Source organism: Serinus canaria, chromosome 3 (genome assembly GCF_022539315.1).
Source record: "Serinus canaria isolate serCan28SL12 chromosome 3, serCan2020, whole genome shotgun sequence".
NCBI lineage: Eukaryota > Metazoa > Chordata > Aves > Passeriformes > Fringillidae > Serinus > Serinus canaria.
The window spans coordinates 111,998,009-112,016,931 of NC_066316.1; the positions used below are offsets into that span (position 1 = coordinate 111,998,009).

Genomic DNA, 18,923 nt, shown 5'->3' on the forward strand with positions numbered 1-18,923 from the left:
CCGGAGCCGGGCCGGGACCGGGACCGCCCCTGGCCCGCGGGGACTCGGATCCGGGATCGGGATCGGCACCGGGATCGGGATCAGCACCGGGATCGGGATCGGCACCGGGATCGGGATCAGCACCGGGATCGGGGACCCCCGGCACCGGGATCGGCACCGGGATCGGCATCGGGATCGGCACCGGGATCGGGGACCCCCGGCCCGGCTGCGGACCCCGGAGCGGGTACGGGACACTCGGAGGGCTGCGGGATCCGGGAATGGGGAATTCCGGGAATGGGAGGGGGGGAGACTCGGGGCCTGCGCGATCCAGGGAATGCGAGCGGGACCCCGGGAAGGGGGCCTGGATCCCGGGAATGTGTGCGGGATACTCGAGGAGCTGCGGGACCCCCGGAATGGGAACGGGAGACTCGGGGGGCTGCGGGGAGCCGGAAATCCGGGGGGATCCGGGGAATGCGTGCGGGATCCAGGGAATGGGAGCGGGACCCCGGGGAGGGGGCCTGAACCCCTGGAGTGGGAGCAGGACCCCGGGAAGGGGGCCTGAACCCCTGGAGTGGGAGCAGGACCCCGGGAAGGGGGTCTGAATCCCGGGGATGCGTGCGGGACTCTTGGGGGGCTGCGGGATCCAAGGAATGGGAGCGAGGTCCCGGGAATGCGAGCGGGATCCCGGGAATGGGAGCGGGACCCGGGAATGGGAGCGGGACCCCGGGAATGGGAGCGGGACCCGGGAATGCGAGCGGGACCCCGGGAATGCGAGCGGGACCCCGGGAATGCGAGCGGGATCCGGGAATGCGTGAGGGACTGTTGGGGGGCTAAGGGACCCCGGGAATGGGAGCGAGGTCCCGGGAATGCGAGCGGGACCCGGGAATGGGAGCGGGACCCGGGAATGGGAGCGGGATGCGGGAATGGGAGCGGGACCCGGGAATGCGAGCGGGACCCGGGAATGGGAGTGGGATCCGGGAATGGGAGCGGGACCCGGGAATGCGAGCGAGGTCCCGGGAATGGGAGCGGGACCCGGGAATGGGAGCGGGACCCGGGAATGGGAGCGGGACCCGGGAATGGGAGCGAGGTCCCGGGAATGGGAGCGGGACCCGGGAATGGGAGCGGGATCTGGGAATGCGTGAGGGACTGTTGGGGGGGCTAAGGGACGCCGGGAATGGGAGCGAGGTCCCGGGAATGCGAGCGGGACCCGGGAATGGGAGCGAGGTCCCGGGAATGCGAGCGGGACCCGGGAATGGGAGCGGGACCCGGGAATGGGAGCGAGGTCCCGGGAATGCGTGAGGGACCCGGGAATGGGAGCGAGGTCCCAGGAATGCGAGCGGGACCCGGGAATGGGAGCGGGATCCGGGAATGCGCGGGACGGACCCCGGGATGGGGTTGGGCCGGGCCGGTCGCTCCCGGGTCGCGCTCCGCGGGGGCCATGTCGGGACTTATCGGGACATGTCGGGCCGGGTTTTCCCAGCGTTTTGCGGGACTCCCCTTCTCCCGGGGGTCCCTTTCCCCCCACCCTGGATCCCGGGGGTCGCTGTCCCGATTTGGGGGGAGGGGGGGGGGTCTCAGCCCCACAGAAAGGGGAGGAGGGGAAATTTGGGGCGCAGCGCGGGGATGGGGGAGGGGCGGCCGTGCCAGGGGGTCACTCCCGGCTCTGCTCCCGCAGCTCCGGCCGATGCGGGGACATTCCCTGGGACATTCCCGGGGACCGGGACACCCGCCGGGAATCACCGGAGCGGCAGCGGGCTCGGGCCGGTGACCTCGGTGGCCCCGGAAAGAGCCCGCACCTTCCTCCTCATCCTCCTCCTCCTCGGCCCCAACTTCCTCTTCCTCCCCCGGGCGCGGGACTGTTGGGCGGCCGCTGCTGGCACACGGCAGGGACATCCCGGCGCTGACGGAATTCCCGGGACACTCTTGGGACCACCGACAGAATTCCTGGGACGCTCTTGGGATTGAGAAAATTCCTGGGACGCTTCTGGGACTGAGAAAATTGCTGGGACACTTTTGGGACACTCTTGGGACTGAGAAAATTCCCGGGACACCCCTGGGACATCCCCGGGACCGCCGGAATTCCCGGGACACTTTTGGAATTCCCGGGCCACTTTTGGGACTCCCGGGCCGGCGCCAGCAGCCCCGGCGAGGTGAGGAAGCCCCGTTCCTGTCCCGCTTTCCGGGGCCATGTTCTTCCTACCCTGGAGGAGGAGGAAGCGCCCGGAGAATCCCCCCGGAGCCGCCGGGGCCCGGCAGCCGCAGCCGGGGGAGTTTTCCACCCGGTCCCGGTACCGGCGGAGCTGGCAGGGATGGACCCGGCTGTGCTGGCAGGACGGGATGCGGCATTCCCGAGGAGCCGGGGACACCGGGAGAGAGTCCGGGATAGCGGGAGAGGCGGGAGACCGGCCCGGGTGGGAGCAGGTGAACGGGAAAGAGCCGGGGAGCCTCCGGACCGGCGGAGCCCGGCAGGAGCAGCCGGAGGTGAGGAGCAGCCCCAGCGCGATCCAAGCCCTCGGGAAGGACTTTGGGGACAAGGCCGGTGTCCCACGCCAAGCCAGGAACAAAGGGATGGATCGGCCTCGGCGTCGGGCCCCGCAACCACCCCGGGCTGGGAGCAAGGAGGATGAGGAGGGAAAGCCCAGTGGGAATTCCCAGAGCCAGGAGAAGGACATGGACAGTGGCACCCGGAATGGGAATGTGCCAAGGGAAGGGATGGATCGGCCTCTGCTCCTGCCCTCGTTCAGGGTTGTCAGCAGGGAGGGTGAGGAGGGAGAGCCCAGCGGGAATTCCCAGAGCCAGGACACCTGGAATGGGAATGTGCCAAGGGAAGGGATAGATCGGCCCCTGCTCCTGCCCTCGTTCAGGGTTGTCAGCAGGGAGGGTGAGGAGGGAAAGCCCAGCGGGAATTCCCAGAGCCGGGAGAAGGACAGTGGCACCCGGAATGGGAATGTGTCGGGGAAAGGGATGGATCGGCCCCTGCTCCTGCCCTCGTTCAGGGTTGTCAGCAGGGAGGGTGAGGAGGGAAAGCCCAGCGGGAATTCCCAGAGCCAGGAGAAGGACAGTGGCACCCGGAATGGGAATGTGCCAAGGGAAGGGATGGATCGGCCCCTGCTCCTGCCCTCGTTCAGGGTTGTCAGCAGGGAGGATGAGGAGGGAAAGCCCAGCGGGAATTCCCAGAGCCGGGAGAAGGACAGTGGCACCCGGAATGGGAATGTGTCGGGGAAAGGGATGGATCGGCCTCGCCGTCGGGCCCCGCTCCCACCACCCCGGGCTGGGAAATGTGAGGATGAGGAGGGAGAGCCCGGTAGCAATTCCCAGAGCCGAGAGAGGGGCACTGCCACTGCCTTCCAGAACGGGAATGTGCCGAGGGAAGGGAGGGATCGGCCCCCGCCCCCACCCCGGGCTGGGAGCAGGGAGGGTGAGGAGGGAGAGCCTGGCAGCAATTCCCAGAGCCGGGGGAAGGTCATGGACATGGACAAGGACAGTGCTACTGCCTTCCAGAACGGGAATGTGACGGGAGAAGGGATGGATGAGCCCGTGTGCGTGCCCTCGTTCACGGTTATCAGCAGGGAGGGTGAGGAGGGAGAGCTGAGTGGGAATTCCCAGAGCCGGGACACCTGGAATGGGAATGTGCCGAGGGAAGGGATGGATGAGCCCGTGTGTGTGCCCCCGCTCTGGGTTGAGGAGGGAGAGCCCAGCAGCCATTCCCGGAGCCGGGGGAGGGACACGGACGCTGCCCCCACCCCCGGAAGGGACAGACGGACGGAGCCTCTGTCCGGAGAGGAGCGCAGGGAGTGGCTCTGGCAGAGGCTGCGCAGGCTGGGAGAGGACATGGAGGGCTGGGAAGGGAAGCCCACGGCGGAGCTGGCGGCCGGGCTGGCGCGGCGCATCACGGGGACGCCCCCCGGCCGCTACCCCGCGGAGCCGGGCACCGATAGCGCCCGGCGGGAGCGGGGCTCCGGAGCCAGCCCCGACCACGGCGATCCCGGCAGGATTTACCGGAGCCTCCTTGGAATGCTGAGGGCCAGCGGGAGCACCGAGAGCACGGAGGAGGACTCGGGCTTGGGTTCGGGCTCAGGATCGGACCGGGAGCAGAGCTCAGGAGCCAGCCGGGATCGCGACACTCCCAGCGTGAATTACGGGAGCCTCCTCGGAATGCTGAGGGCCGGCGGGAACGCTGAGGGCACGGAGGAGGACTCTGGCTTGGGCTGGGAGCAGAGCTCAGGAGCCAGCCCAGACCACAGCGCTCCCGGCAGGAATTTCGGGTGCTTTATCGGAATGCTGAGTGCCAGTGGGAACGCCGAGAACGCGGAGGAGGGCTCGGAGCAGGAGCAGGCTGCCGTGAAGGTCGGCCGCGAGTGGGATCCCAACCGCCTGGACCGGCGATTCCAGGAGGTGTGGGCGCGCTCCTGGCTGGACTGCGGGCGGGTGGCCAAGGAGGAGAAGCTGGACGGGGGCCCGGTGCCCTTCCAGCCGCAGCGCCGGCTGCGCCCGCACGAGGAGCAGCAGGTGGCGGAGCTGCTGGAGGAGTACCTGCGGGAGGGAATCGTGGTGGAGGGCACCTCCATATCCAACAATCCCTTGATTCTCTACCAAAAACCGCACGGGCGCGGCGCCCGCCTGAGCCTGGACTGCACCGCCCTCAACGCCGCCACTCCCGTGGAGCCCCAGGAGCCGCTGGACCGGGACAGGATCCTGACCTCCATCAACCCCCGGAGCCGCTTCTTCTCCGTGCTGGATTTGTCCAACGCCTGCCTCGCCATCCCGCTGGCCCCCAGCTGCTGGGGCCGCTTCGCCTTCACCTTCGGGGACCGGCAGTTCCTGTTCACGCGGCTGCCGCCCAAATTCCACGGCACCAGCTCCATCCTGCAGCGCCGCGTGGCCGCCATGCTGGCCCAGCTGGAGCCCGACGCCGCCCGCGGCGTCTTCCACTACTCCGACGACATCCTGATCACCGGGAAGCGGCGGCGGCAGGTGCGGTTCCGGACGCGCCGCGTGTTGGAGCTGATCCAAAAGACCGGCTTCAAAGTGAACCGGGACAAGGCGCAGCTGGTGCAGCCCGAGGTGAATTACCTGGGCCTGACCCTGAGCGCCTCGGGGCGCCGCGTGCAGCAGGAGAAGCTGCTGCAGATCTGCGGGGACTGCGACGCCGCCGGGCCCTGGGATCCCACCCGGCTCCGCTCCGTCCTCGGCAAGTTCAACGATTTGAAGGAATTCATCCCCGACTATTTGGAGCTGGCGCTGCCGCTTCAGAGGCTGGCGGCGCCGGGGAAGCGGGAATGGGAGCAGGAGCGGGAGTGGCAGCGGAGATGGGAACGGGAAGGGGGCCGGGAGCAGCTGCAGCGGCTGAAGGAGGCTCTGAAGGCGGCGCCCGCCCTGCTCTTCCCGAATAAATCCCAGCCCTTCGTGATCCGGCTGTCGGTGCACGAGCAGACGGTGGGAGCCGTGCTGCTGCAGGAGAAGGAGGGGACGCTGCGCCCGGTGCGACACTGGTCCAGCAGGCTCAGAGGCCAGGGCTGGGCCCCGTGGGACGCCTGGTGCCTGGCGGCCGTCTGGGCTGTGCAGGCCTTCCAGAAACTCACGGGGCCGGATCCCATCCTCATCCGGGGGCCCGACGGGCGTTACCTGCTCCGGGGTGAGCCGCTGCTCAATGGATACTCCGGTAACCCCGAGCTCCCGGAGCGATGGAGGCTGCTGGTGACCACCAAGGGCCCGGAGCTGCAGGAATCCCAAACCGTGTCGATCCCGCTGGCCCCGCAGCTCAGGCAGCTGCCTCCCGACATTCCCAATGCCAACGTCTGGTTCCTGGCCCTGGAGAGGGGATGGTCCGGAAAACCGACCGTGGCCTTTGCCGCCGCCAGCCTGGAGGAGCGGTGGCTGCTGGGGCTGCGGCAGGGCCCCGAGGAGGAGGAGGCGGCGCTGGAGGCGCTGCGGGAGCTGCTGGAGCAGCACCGGAGCCGTCGCCCGCTGTTCCTCTATTCCAGCTGCCCCAGGCTGGCGGCGAGGCTGCAGCAGCCGGAGCCGGATTGGAGCTACGGTGACGACGCGGGGACCGAGGTGCTGCGGTGGCTCCGCTCCTTCCCGGGAATGCTGCACATCCGCCAGGTGGGAACGCGCGGCAACGCGGCGCCGGAGGAGCGGAGATGGATGCGGGCGGTGAGCGCCAGAGCCAGGGGTGTGAGAGCCAGGGGTGCGGCCGAGAATTCCGCGGGCATCTGGAAAGCCTGGGAGCCGTCGGCGTCCGAGCGGCGGGAGATCGTGGCGCGGTGCCACCGCCACCGCCACGACGGCGAGGCGGGCACGCTGCTCCGCGTGAGGAACGTGCGGCCCTGGGAGAACGACGCCGAGGACGTGACCCGCTGGGTGCGGCGCCGCCCCGAGTGCCAGTGCTGGGATCCCGATCACGACCCGGCCCCGCAGCGGGAGGAGGGCCCCTGGTCCCGGCTGCGGATCAGCATCTGCTCGCTGCTGCCGGTGAGCCCCGAGGGGTTCCGGGCGCTGCTGCTGGTGCAGGGACGAGCTGTCGGGCTGGCTGGACGCCTTCCCGCTGCGGGAGCCGGCGCAGCCCGAGGTGTGCCAGGTGTTGCTGCGGGAGGTGTTCGGGCGCTTCGGGAAGGTTCAGGCGGTGCTGCTGGAGCCCAGACCCACCTGGCTCTGGCAGCTGCTGCAGCGCCCGCCCCTCCTGGCCCACCGGGGCCGCCTGGAGCAGGCGGGGCCGGGCGGGGCGGCGCAGGGCGCGGGCAGGGTGGCGCGGGCGCTCGGGGACGGTTGGGCGGCGGCGCTGCCGCTGATCCGGGCGGGGCTGGCGGCGCGGTGGGTGCGGGAGGAGGAGCTGGGAGCGCTGCTCTGCGTGCCCGGGCTGCCGCTGGAAGTGCGCAGGGAATGCCGCGGGAACGGGGACGGGGAGGGGGAGGAGAACGAGATGGTGCGGCTGCGCTCGATGGAGATCTGGCCGGGATTCCGGCGCCAGGTGCAGAACGCGCTCGGGTAGGAGCTGGGATCGGGATCGGGATGGGAACCAAGAGCCAGGAGCTGGGATTGGGAGCCAAGAGCTGGGATCGGGATCTGGGATCAGGACTGGGAGCTGGGATCGGGAGCCAAGAGCTGGGATCGGGATCTGGGATCGGGAACCGGGAGCTGGGATCAGGAGTGGGAGCTGGGATCGGGAACCAAGAGCTGGGATCAGGATCTGGGATCGGGAACCGGGAGCTGGGATCGCGATCTGGGAGCCGGGATTGGGATCCAGGATCAGGAGCCAAGATCCGGGAGCTGGGATCAGGAGTGGGATCTGGGATTGGGAACCAAGAGCTGGGAATGGGAGTGGGAGCTGGGATCAGGAACCAAGAGCCGGGAGCTGGGATCGGGATCTGGGATTGGGATTGGGAACCGGGAGCTGGGATCAGGAGTGGGAGCTGGGATCGGGATCTAGGATTGGGAATCAAGAGCCAGGAGCTGGGAGCCGGGAGCCGGGATTGGGATCCAGGATCAGGAGCCAAGATCCGGGAGCTGGGATCAGGAGTGGGAGCTGGGATTGGGAACCAAGAGCCGGGAGCTGGGATTGGGATGTGGGAGCTGGGATTGGGATTGGGGTCTGGGATTGGGATCCAGGATCGGAATTGGGAGCCAAGATCCGGGAGCTGGGATCAGGGTCCTGGAGCCAGGATCTGGAAGTTGGAATCTGGGATTGGGATCCAGGAGCCAGGATTGGGATCTGGGATTGGGATGTGGCATCAGGATCCAGGATTGAGATCTGGGAACTGGGATTTGGGTTCCAGGAGCCAGAATTGGGATCTGGGATCAGGATCTGGATCTGAGATCTCAGATCAGGATCCAAGAGCCGGGATTGGGATCTGGGATTGGGATCTGGGAACTGGGATTTGGGATCCAGGAGCCAGAATTGCGATCTGGGATTGAGATCAGGGAACTGGGATTTGGGATCCAGGAGCCAGAATTGGGATCTGGGATTGAGATCTGGGAACTGGGATTTGGGATCCAGGAGCCAGAATTGGGATCTGGGATCAGGATCAGGATCCAGGATTGGGATCTGGGATCCGGGATTGGAATCTGGGATTGGGATTTGGGATGTGCTGGAGCCAGGCCGCGCTGTGATCCTGCTGGGTCCCAGCCGGGTCTAAGGGGGTTAGGCTGGCCCAGGAGATCCGGCTGGGACTCGGGCTGGGTTTAGGCTGGAAGGGAGGTTTAGGTGGGCCCGGGAGCGCTTTCAGGCCTGGGGAGGGTTTTAGGCGGGACTGAGAGGCTTTAGGGAGGGGCTGGAGGCTTGTGGGCAGGACTGAGCAGAGTTTTAGGCCTGGGAGGGGTTTTAGACAAGCCTGAGGTTCTTCTAAGCAGGACTGGGTGGGGTTTTAGGTGGGATTTGGGACTTTTTAGGACTGGTGAAGATTTAAGTCAGGCCTGAGGGGCTTTTAGGCCAGGGAGAGCTTTTAGGTGGGGCTGAGACGGGTTTTAGGCTTGGGAGAGCTTTTAGGCTGGACTGAGGGGCTTTTAGAACTGCTGAAGCTTTTAGGCTGGACTGGGACAGGTTTTAGGCTGGACTGGGACAGGTTTGAGGCTGGACTGGGACAGGTTTTAGGCTGGACTGCGACGGATTTTAGGCTGGACTGGGACAGATTTTAGGCTGGACTGGGACAGGTTTGAGGCTGGACTGGGACGGATTTTAGGCTGGACTGGGACAGGTTTGAGGCCGGACTGGGACAGGTTTTAGGCTGGACTGGGACGGATTTTAGGCTGGACTGGGACAGGTTTGAGGCTGGACTGGGACAGGTTTGAGGCTGGACTGGGATGGATTTTAGGCTGGACTGGGACAGGTTGAGGCTGGACTGGGACGGATTTTAGGCTGGACTGGACAGGTTTGAGGCTGGACTGGGACAGGTTTGAGGCTGGACTGGGACGGATTTTAGGCTGGACCGGGACAGGTTTGAGGCTGGACTGCGACGGATTTTAGGCTGGACTGGGACAGGTTTTAGGCTGGACTGGGACAGGTTTGAGGCTGGACTGGGACGGATTTTAGGCTGGACTGGGACAGGTTTGAGACTGGACTGGGACACATTTTAGGCTGGACCGGGACAGGTTTGAGGCTGGACTGGGACAGGTTTGAGGCTGGACTGGGACAGATTTTAAGCTGGACTGGGACAGATTTTAGGCTGGACTGGGACAGGTTTAGGCTGGACTGGGACGGATTTTAGGCTGGACTGGGACAGGTTTGAGGCCGGACGGGGACAGGTTTTAGGCTGGACTGGGACAGGTTTGAGGCTGGACTGGGACAGATTTTAAGCTGGACTGGGACAGATTTTAGGCTGGACTGGGACAGGTTTTAGGCTGGACTGGGACGATTTTAGGCTGGACTGGGACAGGTTTGAGGCCGGACTGGGACAGGTTTTAGGCTGGACTGGGACAGGTTTGAGGCTGGACTGGGACAGGTTTTAGGCTGGACTGGGACGGATTTTAGGCTGGACTGGGACAGGTTTGAGGCTGGACTGGGACAGGTTTGAGGCTGGACTGGGATGGATTTTAGGCTGGACTGGGACGGATTTTAGGCTGGACTGGGATGGATTTTAGGCCGGATTTGGGACCTTTTAGAACTGAAGAAGCTTTAAGTCAGGACTGGGGCACGTTTAGGCCTGGGAGAGATTTCAGGCTGGACTAAGCCTGGCTCAGCCTCCTGCTCCCCCTGGAATGTTTCTCGTGGAATGTTTCCACTGGAATGTTTTCCCTCCCCCGGGATTTTTTCTCTGGAATGTTTTTCCCCTGGAATGTTTTTCCCCGGGAATGTTTTCCCTCTGTTTCTGCCTCTCGTTGCCTTCATTAAAACCGAGTTTAAACTCCAGCCTTGGCTTTTCCTGCTCCTCCCGTCCCCTTCCCGCCGGCTCCGGGCAGGATGGGGTTAAATCCTTGGGAATTCCTCGGGAATTCTTTGGGCTGTCTCCACAGCCCCAAGGCCCTTCCTCCTCCTCCTCCTCCTCCTCCTCCTCCTCCTCACATTCCAGGGGGAGTTTTTAGTGAATCCACCCCCAGATCCAGGGAATTTTGGGGGGCTGAAATCCCAGTTAAAATCCCAGTTTGAATCCCAGTTAAAATTCCAGTTTGAATTCCAGTTAAATTCCCAGTTTGAATTCCAGTTAAATTCCCAATTGGAATCCCAGTTAAATTCTTAGTTTGAATCCCAGTTAAATTCCCAGTTTGAATTCCCGTTAAAATCCCAATTTAAATCCCAGTTAAAATCCCAATTTGAATTCCAGGTAAATTCCCAATTGGAATTCCAGTTAAAATCCCAGTTTGAATCCCAATTAAATTCCCAGTTTGAATTCCAGTTAAATTCCCAGTTTGAATTCCTGTTAAAATCCCAATTTAAATCCCAGTTAAAATTCCAGTTTGAATCCCAGTTAAATTCCCAGTTTGAATTCCAATTAAATTCCCAGTTTGAATCCCAGTTAAATTCTTAGTTTGAATTCCAATTAAATTTCCAGTTTGAATCCCAGTTAAAATCCCAGTTTGAATTCTAGTTAAATTCCCAATTGGAATTCCAATTAAATTCCCAGTTAAAATTCCAGTTTGAATTCCAATTAAATTCCCAATTTTAATCCAAATTAAATTTACAATTTGAATCCCAATTAAATTCCCAGTTGAATCCCAGTTAAATTCCCAATTTGAATTCCAATTAAATTCCCAATTGGAATTCCAGTTAAAATCCCAATTTGAATCCCAGTTAAAATTCCAGTTTGAATCCCAATTAAATTCCCAATTGGAATTCCAATTTGAATCCCAGTTAAAATCCCAGTTTGAATTCTAGTTAAATTCCCAATTGGAATTCCAATTTGAATTCCAATTAAATTCCCAGTTAAAATTCCAGTTTGAATTCCAATTAAATTCCCAGTTTTAATTCCAATTAAAATCCAGTTTGAATTTTTCCAGGGGCTTTTCCCGAGGCTCCTTCCGAAGGTTCCGGATCCTCCTTTCCCGTTTTTCCCCCCTTCAGGCTCCCCCAGCCCCTCTGACCCCTCAAACCCCCGGAATTCTGGAAAAACTGGGGTGGGAAAAGAGCCCAGAAGGGTCAAAATCCCAGGAATCCCAAACTGGGATCCACCAGCTGGGAAATCCCAGAGTGGGGATTCGGGATCAGCTCCAGGGGCTGGGAATTCCCAGGGATGGGGAGGGGGAAGATCCTGGGATCCCCAAAATCCGGGAAAGACCCAGCCCGAGGGGGGCTCTGCTCCTCCCAATTCCCGGGATTTTTAAATTCCCTGACTGGGATGGGGGGGAGGGGCTGAGGGACCTCGGGATGTCCCCGATCCCGTGGGAATCCCAGCCCTGCCCTGGGATCACCGGATCCACCCCCGATCCAGGAGGGACCCAGACCCAGATCCCTGTCCCAGGAATCCCATCCCAGACCAGGAATCCCATCCTGGATCCGGGAATCCCATCCCACATCAGCAATCCCATCCCAGACCCAGGAATCCCATCCTGGAACCATTTCCCACATGGGATCCCCAGATCCACATTCCCAAATCCAGGGGGCATTCCCAGCATCCCCATTTTCCAATGCCTGCCCCAAATCCCGGGATCAGACCCCAAACCCATCCCCCATTCCACATTTCCAAATCCCGGGATCAGACCCCAAACCCAGCCCCCATTCCACATTCCCAAATCCAGGGATCAGATCCCAAACCCATCCCCCATTCCCGCATTCCCAAATCCCGGGATCAGATCCCAAACCCAGCCCCCATTCCCACCCCAAATCCCGGGATCAGATCCCAAACCCAGCCCCCATTCCCGCCCCAAATCCAGGGATCAGATCCCAAACCCATCCCCATTCCCACCCCAAATCCCAGCCCCGTTCCCAATCCCATTCCCGATCCCGCCCATTTCCCCTCCCTGGGGGCGGGCTCGGGCTCGGCCGCTCCTTTTCCAGCCCCGATCCCAAATCCCGGTTTTTGGTGGCCGCTGTCCAGCCCGGCCGGGGCGCGCTCCTCCCGCTCTTCCCGCTTTTCCCACTTTTCTCTTTTCCCTCTTTTCCCTCTTTTCCCGCTTTTCCCGTTTCTCCTGCTTTTCCCTCCGCTCCCTCCATTCCCGCTATTCCCGTTTTCCCCACTTTTCCCGTTCTTCCCAGCTTTCCCGTTTTTCCCGCTGTTCCCGTTTTTCCCGGTTTTTCCCCCGTTTTCCCGGCTTTTCCCGCTCCATCCCGCCGGGAATTCCGCGCGCTCCCCCGGGGCGGTTTGGGGGCCTCGGGGCCGGCGCCGCTCCCGGAACTCCTCCGGGCGGGGAATTCCGGGAATTCGGGCGGCGAGCCCGGCCTGGGGGCGATGCGAGGTGAGCAGCCAAAATCTCCCTGGGAGGGGATCCCAAAATCCAAAATCCCCTCCCCCAAAATTGGAGGGGCAAAATCCCAACGGAGGGATCCCAAACCGGGAGGGGGGGGGAAAATCCCAAAATCCCGCTGGGAGGGGATCCCAAAATAATCCCCCACCCGGAGGAAAACAGGGAAAATCCCAAAATCCCACAGGGAGGGGATCCCAAAAAGCCACTGGGGGGGTGGTGGGAGAGGGAAATCCCCAAAATTCCGCTGGGAGGGGATCCCAAAAATCTACCTGGGAAAAATCTCAAAATCCCACTGGCAGGGGATCCCAAAATCCCAAATCCCCTTCCCCAAAATTGGAGGGAATCCCAAAATCCCGCTTGGAGGGAATCCCAAAAAACCCACCTGGAGGAATCCCAAAATCCCACATGGGAATCCCAAAATCCTATTGGGTGGGGGATCCCAAAACCCACTTGGAGGAATCCCAAAAGTCCATTGTGGGAAAGGAGATTCCAAAATCTCACCTCGGGGGAATCCCAAAACCCACCCGGGATATCCCAAAAATCCACGGGGGGGGGGAAGGATCCAGGATCTCAGAGATCCCTGGAATGGTATTTGGGATCTCAGGGATCCCTGGAACAGGATTTGGGATCTCAGGGATCCTCAGGACAGGATCTGGGCTCTCGATGATCCCTGGGATGGGATTTGGGATCTCAGGGATCTACAGGAATGACATCCTGGGGTCTCAGGGATCTTCAGGATGGGATTTGGGATCTCAGGGATCCCTGGGATGGGATTTGGGATCTCAGGGATCCCTGGCGTAGGATTTGGGCACTCAGGGATATTTGGAATGGGATCCAGGCTCACACGGATCCCTGGAACAGGATTTGGTACCCCAGGGATCCTTGGGACTGGATCTGGGATCCCAGGAACAGGATCTGGGATCTCAGGGATCCCTGGCATAGGATTTGGGCTCTCAGGGATCCCGGGATGGGGTTTGGGATCAGAGGGATATTTGGAATGGGATCCAGGCTCTCAGGGATCCCAGGATTGGATTTGGGATCCCAGGGATCCAGGACGGGATCCGGCGGCCCTGACCCCGCTCTCTGTGCCCGCAGAGGCCGCGGCAGCCGAGGAGGAGGAGGAGGAGGAGGAGGAGGCGCGGCCGCCCTTCGGCCCCGTGGCAGGCGGTGAGCACGGGATCGGGATTGGGATTGGGATCGGGGTTTGGGATCGGGGCCGGCGGGAGCGGCCCCATCCCAACGCCGGGATCCCTTCCAGGCCGGGCCCGGCGCCGGCCCCGGTGCCGCGGGGATCCCGGGATGGGCGCGGCCGTGCGGATCCTGTTCGGGATGGCCGGGATGATCCTGGCGGGCGTGGCCACGCTGGGAACGCTGGGTGAGCGGGATTGGGAATGGGATTGGGATTGGGGTCAGGATTGGGGTCGGGATCCTGTTTGGGATGGCTGGGGTGTCCTGGCGGGTGTGGCCACGCTGGGAACGCTGGGTGAGCGGGATCGGGAACGGGATCGGGATTGGGGTTGGGATTGGGATCCTGTTTGGGATGGCCGGGGTGATCCTGGCAGCTGTGGCCACACTGGGAGCGCTGGGTGAGCGGGATCGGGAACGGGATTGGGGTTCGGAATGGAATTGGGGTTGGGATTGGGAGTGGGATTGGGGGTCCTGTTCGGGATGGCCGGGATGATCCTGGCGGGTGTGGCCATGCTGGGAATGCTGGGTGAGCGGGATTGGGAATGGAGTTGGGATTGGGATTGGGATTGGGATTGGGATCGGGCTCGGGATCCTGTTTGGGATGGCTGGGGTGATCCTGGCGGGCGTGGCCACGCTGGGAATGCTGGGTGAGCGGGATCGGGGTTGGGATTGGGGTTGGGAGTGGGGTTGGGAATGGGGTCAGGATTGGGGTTGGGATTGGGATCGGGGTTGGGATCTGGATCAGGATTGGGACCAGGATCCTGTTTGGGATGGCTGGGCTGTCCTGGCGGGCGTGGCCACACTGGGAGCGCTGGGTGAGCGGGATCGGGAATGGGATTGGGATCGGGATTGGGATTGGGACCAGGATCCTGTTCAGGATGGCTGGGGTGATCCTGGCGGCCGTGGTGATGCTGGGAGTGCTGGGTGAGCGGGATCGGTGTCCGGAATGGGATTGGGGCTGGGACTGGGGTCAGGATTGGGGTCGAGATTGGGATCTGGACCAGGATCCTGTTTGGGATGGCTGGGATGATCCTGGTGGGCGTGGCCACGCTGGGAATGCTGGGTGAGCGGGATCGGGAACGGGATTGGGGTCGGGATTGGGGTTGGGATTGGGGTCGGGATCCTGTTCGGGATGGCCAGGATGATCCTGGCGGGCGTGGCCACGCTGGGAATGCTGGGTGAGAGGGATTGGGATCAGGAATGGGGTCAGTATTGGGATTGGAATTGGGGTTGGGATTGGGATCCTGTTCGGGATGGCTGGGGTGATCCTGGCGGGCGTGGCCATGCGGGGAACGCTGGGTGAGCGGGATCGGGAATGGAGTTGGGATTGGGATTGGGATTGGGATTGGGGTTGTGATTGGGGTTGAGATCCTGTTCGGGATGGCCGGGCTGATCCTGGCAGCCGTGGCCACGCTGGGTGATCGGGATTGGGATTGGGATTGGGATTGGGATCAGGATTGGGACTGAGGATTGGGAATGTGATCGGGATCCTGTTCAGGCTGATCCTGGCTGCCGTGACCACGTGAGGAGCGGTGGGTGAGCGGGATCAGGACCGGGATTGGAGTCGGAATCAGGGTTGGGATAGGATTGCAGTTGGGATCGGGATCAGGATTGGGATTGGGGTCGGGATCCTGTTCGGGCTGATCCTGGCAGCCGTGGCCACGCTGGGTGAGCGGGATTGGGATCGGGATTGGGGTCGGGATTGGGATCGAGGTTGGGATCGGGACTGGGATCGTAATTGGGAGTGGGGTTGGGATAGGAATTGGGATTGGGATCAGGGTCGGGATCGGAATTGGGATTGGGATCAGGGTCGGGATCGGGATTGGAATCGGGATCAGGGTCGGGATTACGCTCAGGGCAGGGGTCTGGCAGCCCCTGGGATCCCTCAGGAATTATCCCAGGAGTGGGAGATGGATCCATCGGCACTGCAGGAATCACCTGGAATGGGAGATCCCAGAGATTCCCGGGGGGATCCCACATTCCCAAGGCATGGAATTCCTGAGGGGGTTGGATCCCAGAGATTCCCGGGGTGATCTCCCATTCCCAAGGGATCAGCCCCCTGGAGGATCTCTGGCAGATCCCAGCCCCCTGGGAATGCCCATCCCAACATTCCCGAATTCCCGGGCAGTGTTCCGGAGGGTCGATTCCATCTCCCAGGAGATCAGCTCTGCCCAGGCCTTCTACGAGCAGAGGATCCGCTCCCTGCAGGAGGAGCTCCAGGGACTGGGTGAGCTTTTCCAGGGATTCCCCCTTTCCAGGGATTCCCCTTTCACAGGGATTCCCCTTTCCCAGGGATTCCTCCCTTTTCCAGGGATTTTCCCCCCCTTTTCCAGTTCCCGGCTTTTTTTTTTTCCCCAGGATTTTGGGCAGATCCCGAGGGTGGGGCTTGGGAGAAGATCTCCCGGTGCCCAGCTCCGGGGTCATGGAATCTGGGAATCCTGGAATTCCCAAAGATTTGGGTGGGATCAGGCTGGAATTTCCCCAGTGCCCATCTCCGGGGTGATGGAATCTGGGAATTCCGAAGGATTTGGGTGGGATCAGGCTGGAATTGTCCCAGTGCCCATCTCGGGGGGGGAAGGGATTTGGGATCAGGCTGGAATTTCCCCAGTGCCCATTTCTGGGAACATGGAATCCTGGAATCCCGGAATTCCCAAGGATTTGGGTGGGAAGGGCCCTCCAGGCTCCATCCCGGGGCCCTTCCCAAGCCGAGGCTGCTCCAGTTCCCGTCCGGCCCAGCCCGGAGCGGGATCCGAGCACGGAGCGGGAATGGGAGCGCTCTGGGATCGGGAATGGGGCTGGGATAACAACGGGATAAGAACGGGATAACGCTGGGATAATGATGGGATAACTACAGGATAGAAATCGGATGACAACAGGATAATGATGGGATAACTACGGGATAATAACGGGATAGCAACTGATATAAGGACGGGATAATGGGGATAACAAAGGGATAACAATGGGATAGAAATGGGATAACAACGGGATAACAACTGGATAGCAATGGGATAACAGCGGGAAAATGGGATAACGGGATAGGGGGATAAGAGGATAACGGGATAACAACAGGATAACAGCGGGATAACGACGGAATGACAATGGGATAACAATGGGATAACAACAGGATAACAGGATAGCAACTGGGATAAGGACGGGATAACGGGGATTACAATGGAATAACAATGGGATAACCAGATAAAGATGGGATAACGAGGGGATAGCAATGGGATAACAGTGGGATAACAACGGAATAACAACGGGATAGCAGCTGGGATAAAGACAGGATAATGGGGATAACAATGGGATAACAATGGGATAACTGGATAAGGATGGGATAATGAGGGGATAGCAATGGGATAACAGTGGGATAACAACAGGATGACAACAGAATAACAACGGGATAACAGCTGGGATAAGGATGGGATAACAGGGATAACAATGGGATAACAATGGGATAACTGGATAATGACGGGATAACGAGGGGATAGCAATGGGACAACAACAGGATAATGATGGGATAATGAGGATAACAGCAGGATAACAATGGGATAACAGCGGAAAAATGGGATAACAGGATAGCGGGATAACAATGGGATAACAACGGGATAACAATGGGATAGCAATGGGATAATGGGATAATAACAGGATAACGATGGGATAATGACGGGATAATGGGACAATAGGACAGGGGGATAACAACAGGATAACAGGGATAATGGGATAACGGGATTGCGGGATAACGGGATAGCAGGAGAGTGGGATAATGGGGTAACAGCGGCATTATGGGTTAACAATGGGATAACGGGATAAGGGGGAAAAAGGGATAATGGGATACCGGGATAGCAGGATAATGGGGTCACAGGGTAATGGGATAGCGAGGAAAATGGGGTAATGGGATACTGGGACACCGGGATATTGGGATAACGCCCGGATCCTGTCCCCGGCTCAGGCGGGAGAAGCTCCGGGAACGGCTCCGTGTCCTGGGATGCGGCGGCGCTGGGCCGGGAGCTCTCGGAGCTGCAGCGGGAGCTCTCGGAGCTGCAGGAGACGCTCCAGGAGCAGGAATTCCTCCTGGAGCGAACCTCCCGGAGCCAGGCCCGCCTGGCCAGCGCCGGCTCCGACCTCTCGGCGGGGCTGGAAAACTGCTCCGGATCCCTCGGGAGCGTCGGCCGGAGCCTGGCGCGGCTGCGGGAGCGGGCCGGGGGCTGCGGCGGCGTCACCGCCCGCCTGCAGAATTCCCTGCGGGACCTGGCCCGGCGGCGCTCCCAGGCCGGAGAGGCGGCCGAGCTGCTGAATTCCAGCCTGGCGCGGAATTCCCGGCTGCTCCGCCAGCTCCGGGTCGACGCGGCCGAGGCGGCGGCGGCGCTGCGGGCGGCGGCGGCCGAGGGGCAGAACCTGACGGGGATGCTCGGGGCGCTCGGCGAGGCCTCGTCCCGGAGCGCGGATGGGCTGCGGGAGCTGCGGGCGGGGCTGGGCCCGGCCGTGCGGGAAACATCCCGGAATTCCGAGGGGATGCAGGATCTGGCGCTGCGGCTGCTGGCGATGCAGCTGCGGCTGGACGAAGCCGCGGCGCGGCTGGACGAGCAGCGGGACGGCGCGCAGGAGCTGCGGCGGCGGCGAAGCCGCGGGCGGCAGAGCGGCGAGGAGCGGATCCGGGAGCTGCGTTCCCGGCTGGAATCGCTGCGGGATGAGCTCGGGAGCATCGAGGCCAACGTGGGCGGCACGGGCGGGCATGTGCGAGCCATGCTGCGCTTCCTGCGGGCCGCCCGCGACTCCTGCGGCCGGGAGCTGAGCGGGCACGGCCGGGAGCTGCGGGAGCTCGGGCGGGAGCTGGCAGCGATCCGGGCTGGCACGGAGGAGCTCCGGGAGCGCTCCGGGATGTTGGGAGCGAGGCTGGAGCTGGGCGTGAGGAACCTGGCCCTGGCCCTGCAGGAGATGAGGGCGGTGGACGCGCGGCACGGGGAGATGCTCCGGAACGTCACCGAGCTCCGAGGTCAGCACGGGGGCGGGGAGGGAACGCGGCTTTTCCCGGGATGGGGTGGGGTGATCCTGATCCCTGCTGAGGTTTGGGATGAGCTGGGATCATCCATGGATGCCAGGGACAGCAGGGAGGTGGCTCTGATTGGGATGGGATTCTGGGAATTCCAATCCCAAGGAACGTGGAGGATCCAAACCCTGAGGTCTGGAATGGGCTGGGATCATCCATGGATGCCAGGGACAGCAGGGAGGTGACTCTGATTGGGTTGGGATTCTGGGAATCCTGATCCCAAATCTGCTGGAGGAAGATCCAAACCCCCACTCTGAGGTCAAGGATGGTGCCAGGATCATCCCATGGATGTGGGGCTGTCCCTGGGACAGCAGGGAGGTGACTCTCCTTGGGATGGGATTCTGGGAATTCCGATCCCAAGGAACGTGGAGGATCC

General features: G+C 61.9%; 2 protein-coding genes across 51 annotated transcripts in view; both read left to right on the top strand.

Annotated features, from left to right (window-relative positions):
- Nucleotides 1-7: 7 nt before the first annotated feature.
- LOC115484941 (uncharacterized) lies at nucleotides 8-9,823 on the top strand. 50 transcript variants are annotated; one of them, XM_050972047.1, is made up of 6 exons: nucleotides 8-223; nucleotides 1,655-8,628; nucleotides 8,673-8,694; nucleotides 8,739-8,760; nucleotides 8,847-9,066; nucleotides 9,373-9,823. In XM_050972047.1, the coding sequence occupies exon 2, from the start codon at nucleotides 2,167-2,169 to the stop codon at nucleotides 7,891-7,893; it is 5,727 nt and encodes a 1,908-aa protein (XP_050828004.1). In that variant the 5' UTR covers nucleotides 8-223; nucleotides 1,655-2,166; the 3' UTR covers nucleotides 7,894-8,628; nucleotides 8,673-8,694; nucleotides 8,739-8,760; nucleotides 8,847-9,066; nucleotides 9,373-9,823. The 50 variants fall into 50 exon arrangements, with proteins under 50 accessions (XP_050828004.1, XP_050828021.1, XP_050828045.1 ...); XM_050972064.1 differs by lacking the exons at nucleotides 8,673-8,694; nucleotides 8,739-8,760 and adding exons at nucleotides 8,629-8,672; nucleotides 8,761-8,804 and having other exon boundaries at nucleotides 1,655-8,562; nucleotides 8,957-9,066; XM_050972088.1 differs by having other exon boundaries at nucleotides 1,655-8,760; nucleotides 8,957-8,978; nucleotides 9,373-9,416; nucleotides 9,461-9,823.
- A 3,752-nt stretch (nucleotides 9,824-13,575) lies between these two features.
- Nucleotides 13,576-18,923, top strand: part of SCARA3 (scavenger receptor class A member 3) — a 15,505-nt gene continuing 10,157 nt past the window's right edge. The window contains exons 1-3 of the mRNA XM_050972796.1: nucleotides 13,576-13,687; nucleotides 15,629-15,727; nucleotides 17,450-18,493. Coding sequence (XP_050828753.1) covers nucleotides 13,612-13,687; nucleotides 15,629-15,727; nucleotides 17,450-18,493 — 1,219 coding nt within the window. The 5' untranslated portion in view covers nucleotides 13,576-13,611. The remainder of the gene's footprint in view (nucleotides 13,688-15,628; nucleotides 15,728-17,449; nucleotides 18,494-18,923) is intronic.

What these genes read in the sequence shown, in the direction of transcription:
- LOC115484941 (XM_050972051.1), top strand. Translation starts at nt 2,167, where the DNA reads ATGTTCTTCCTACCCTGGAGGAGGAGGAAGCGCCCGGAGAATCCCCCC.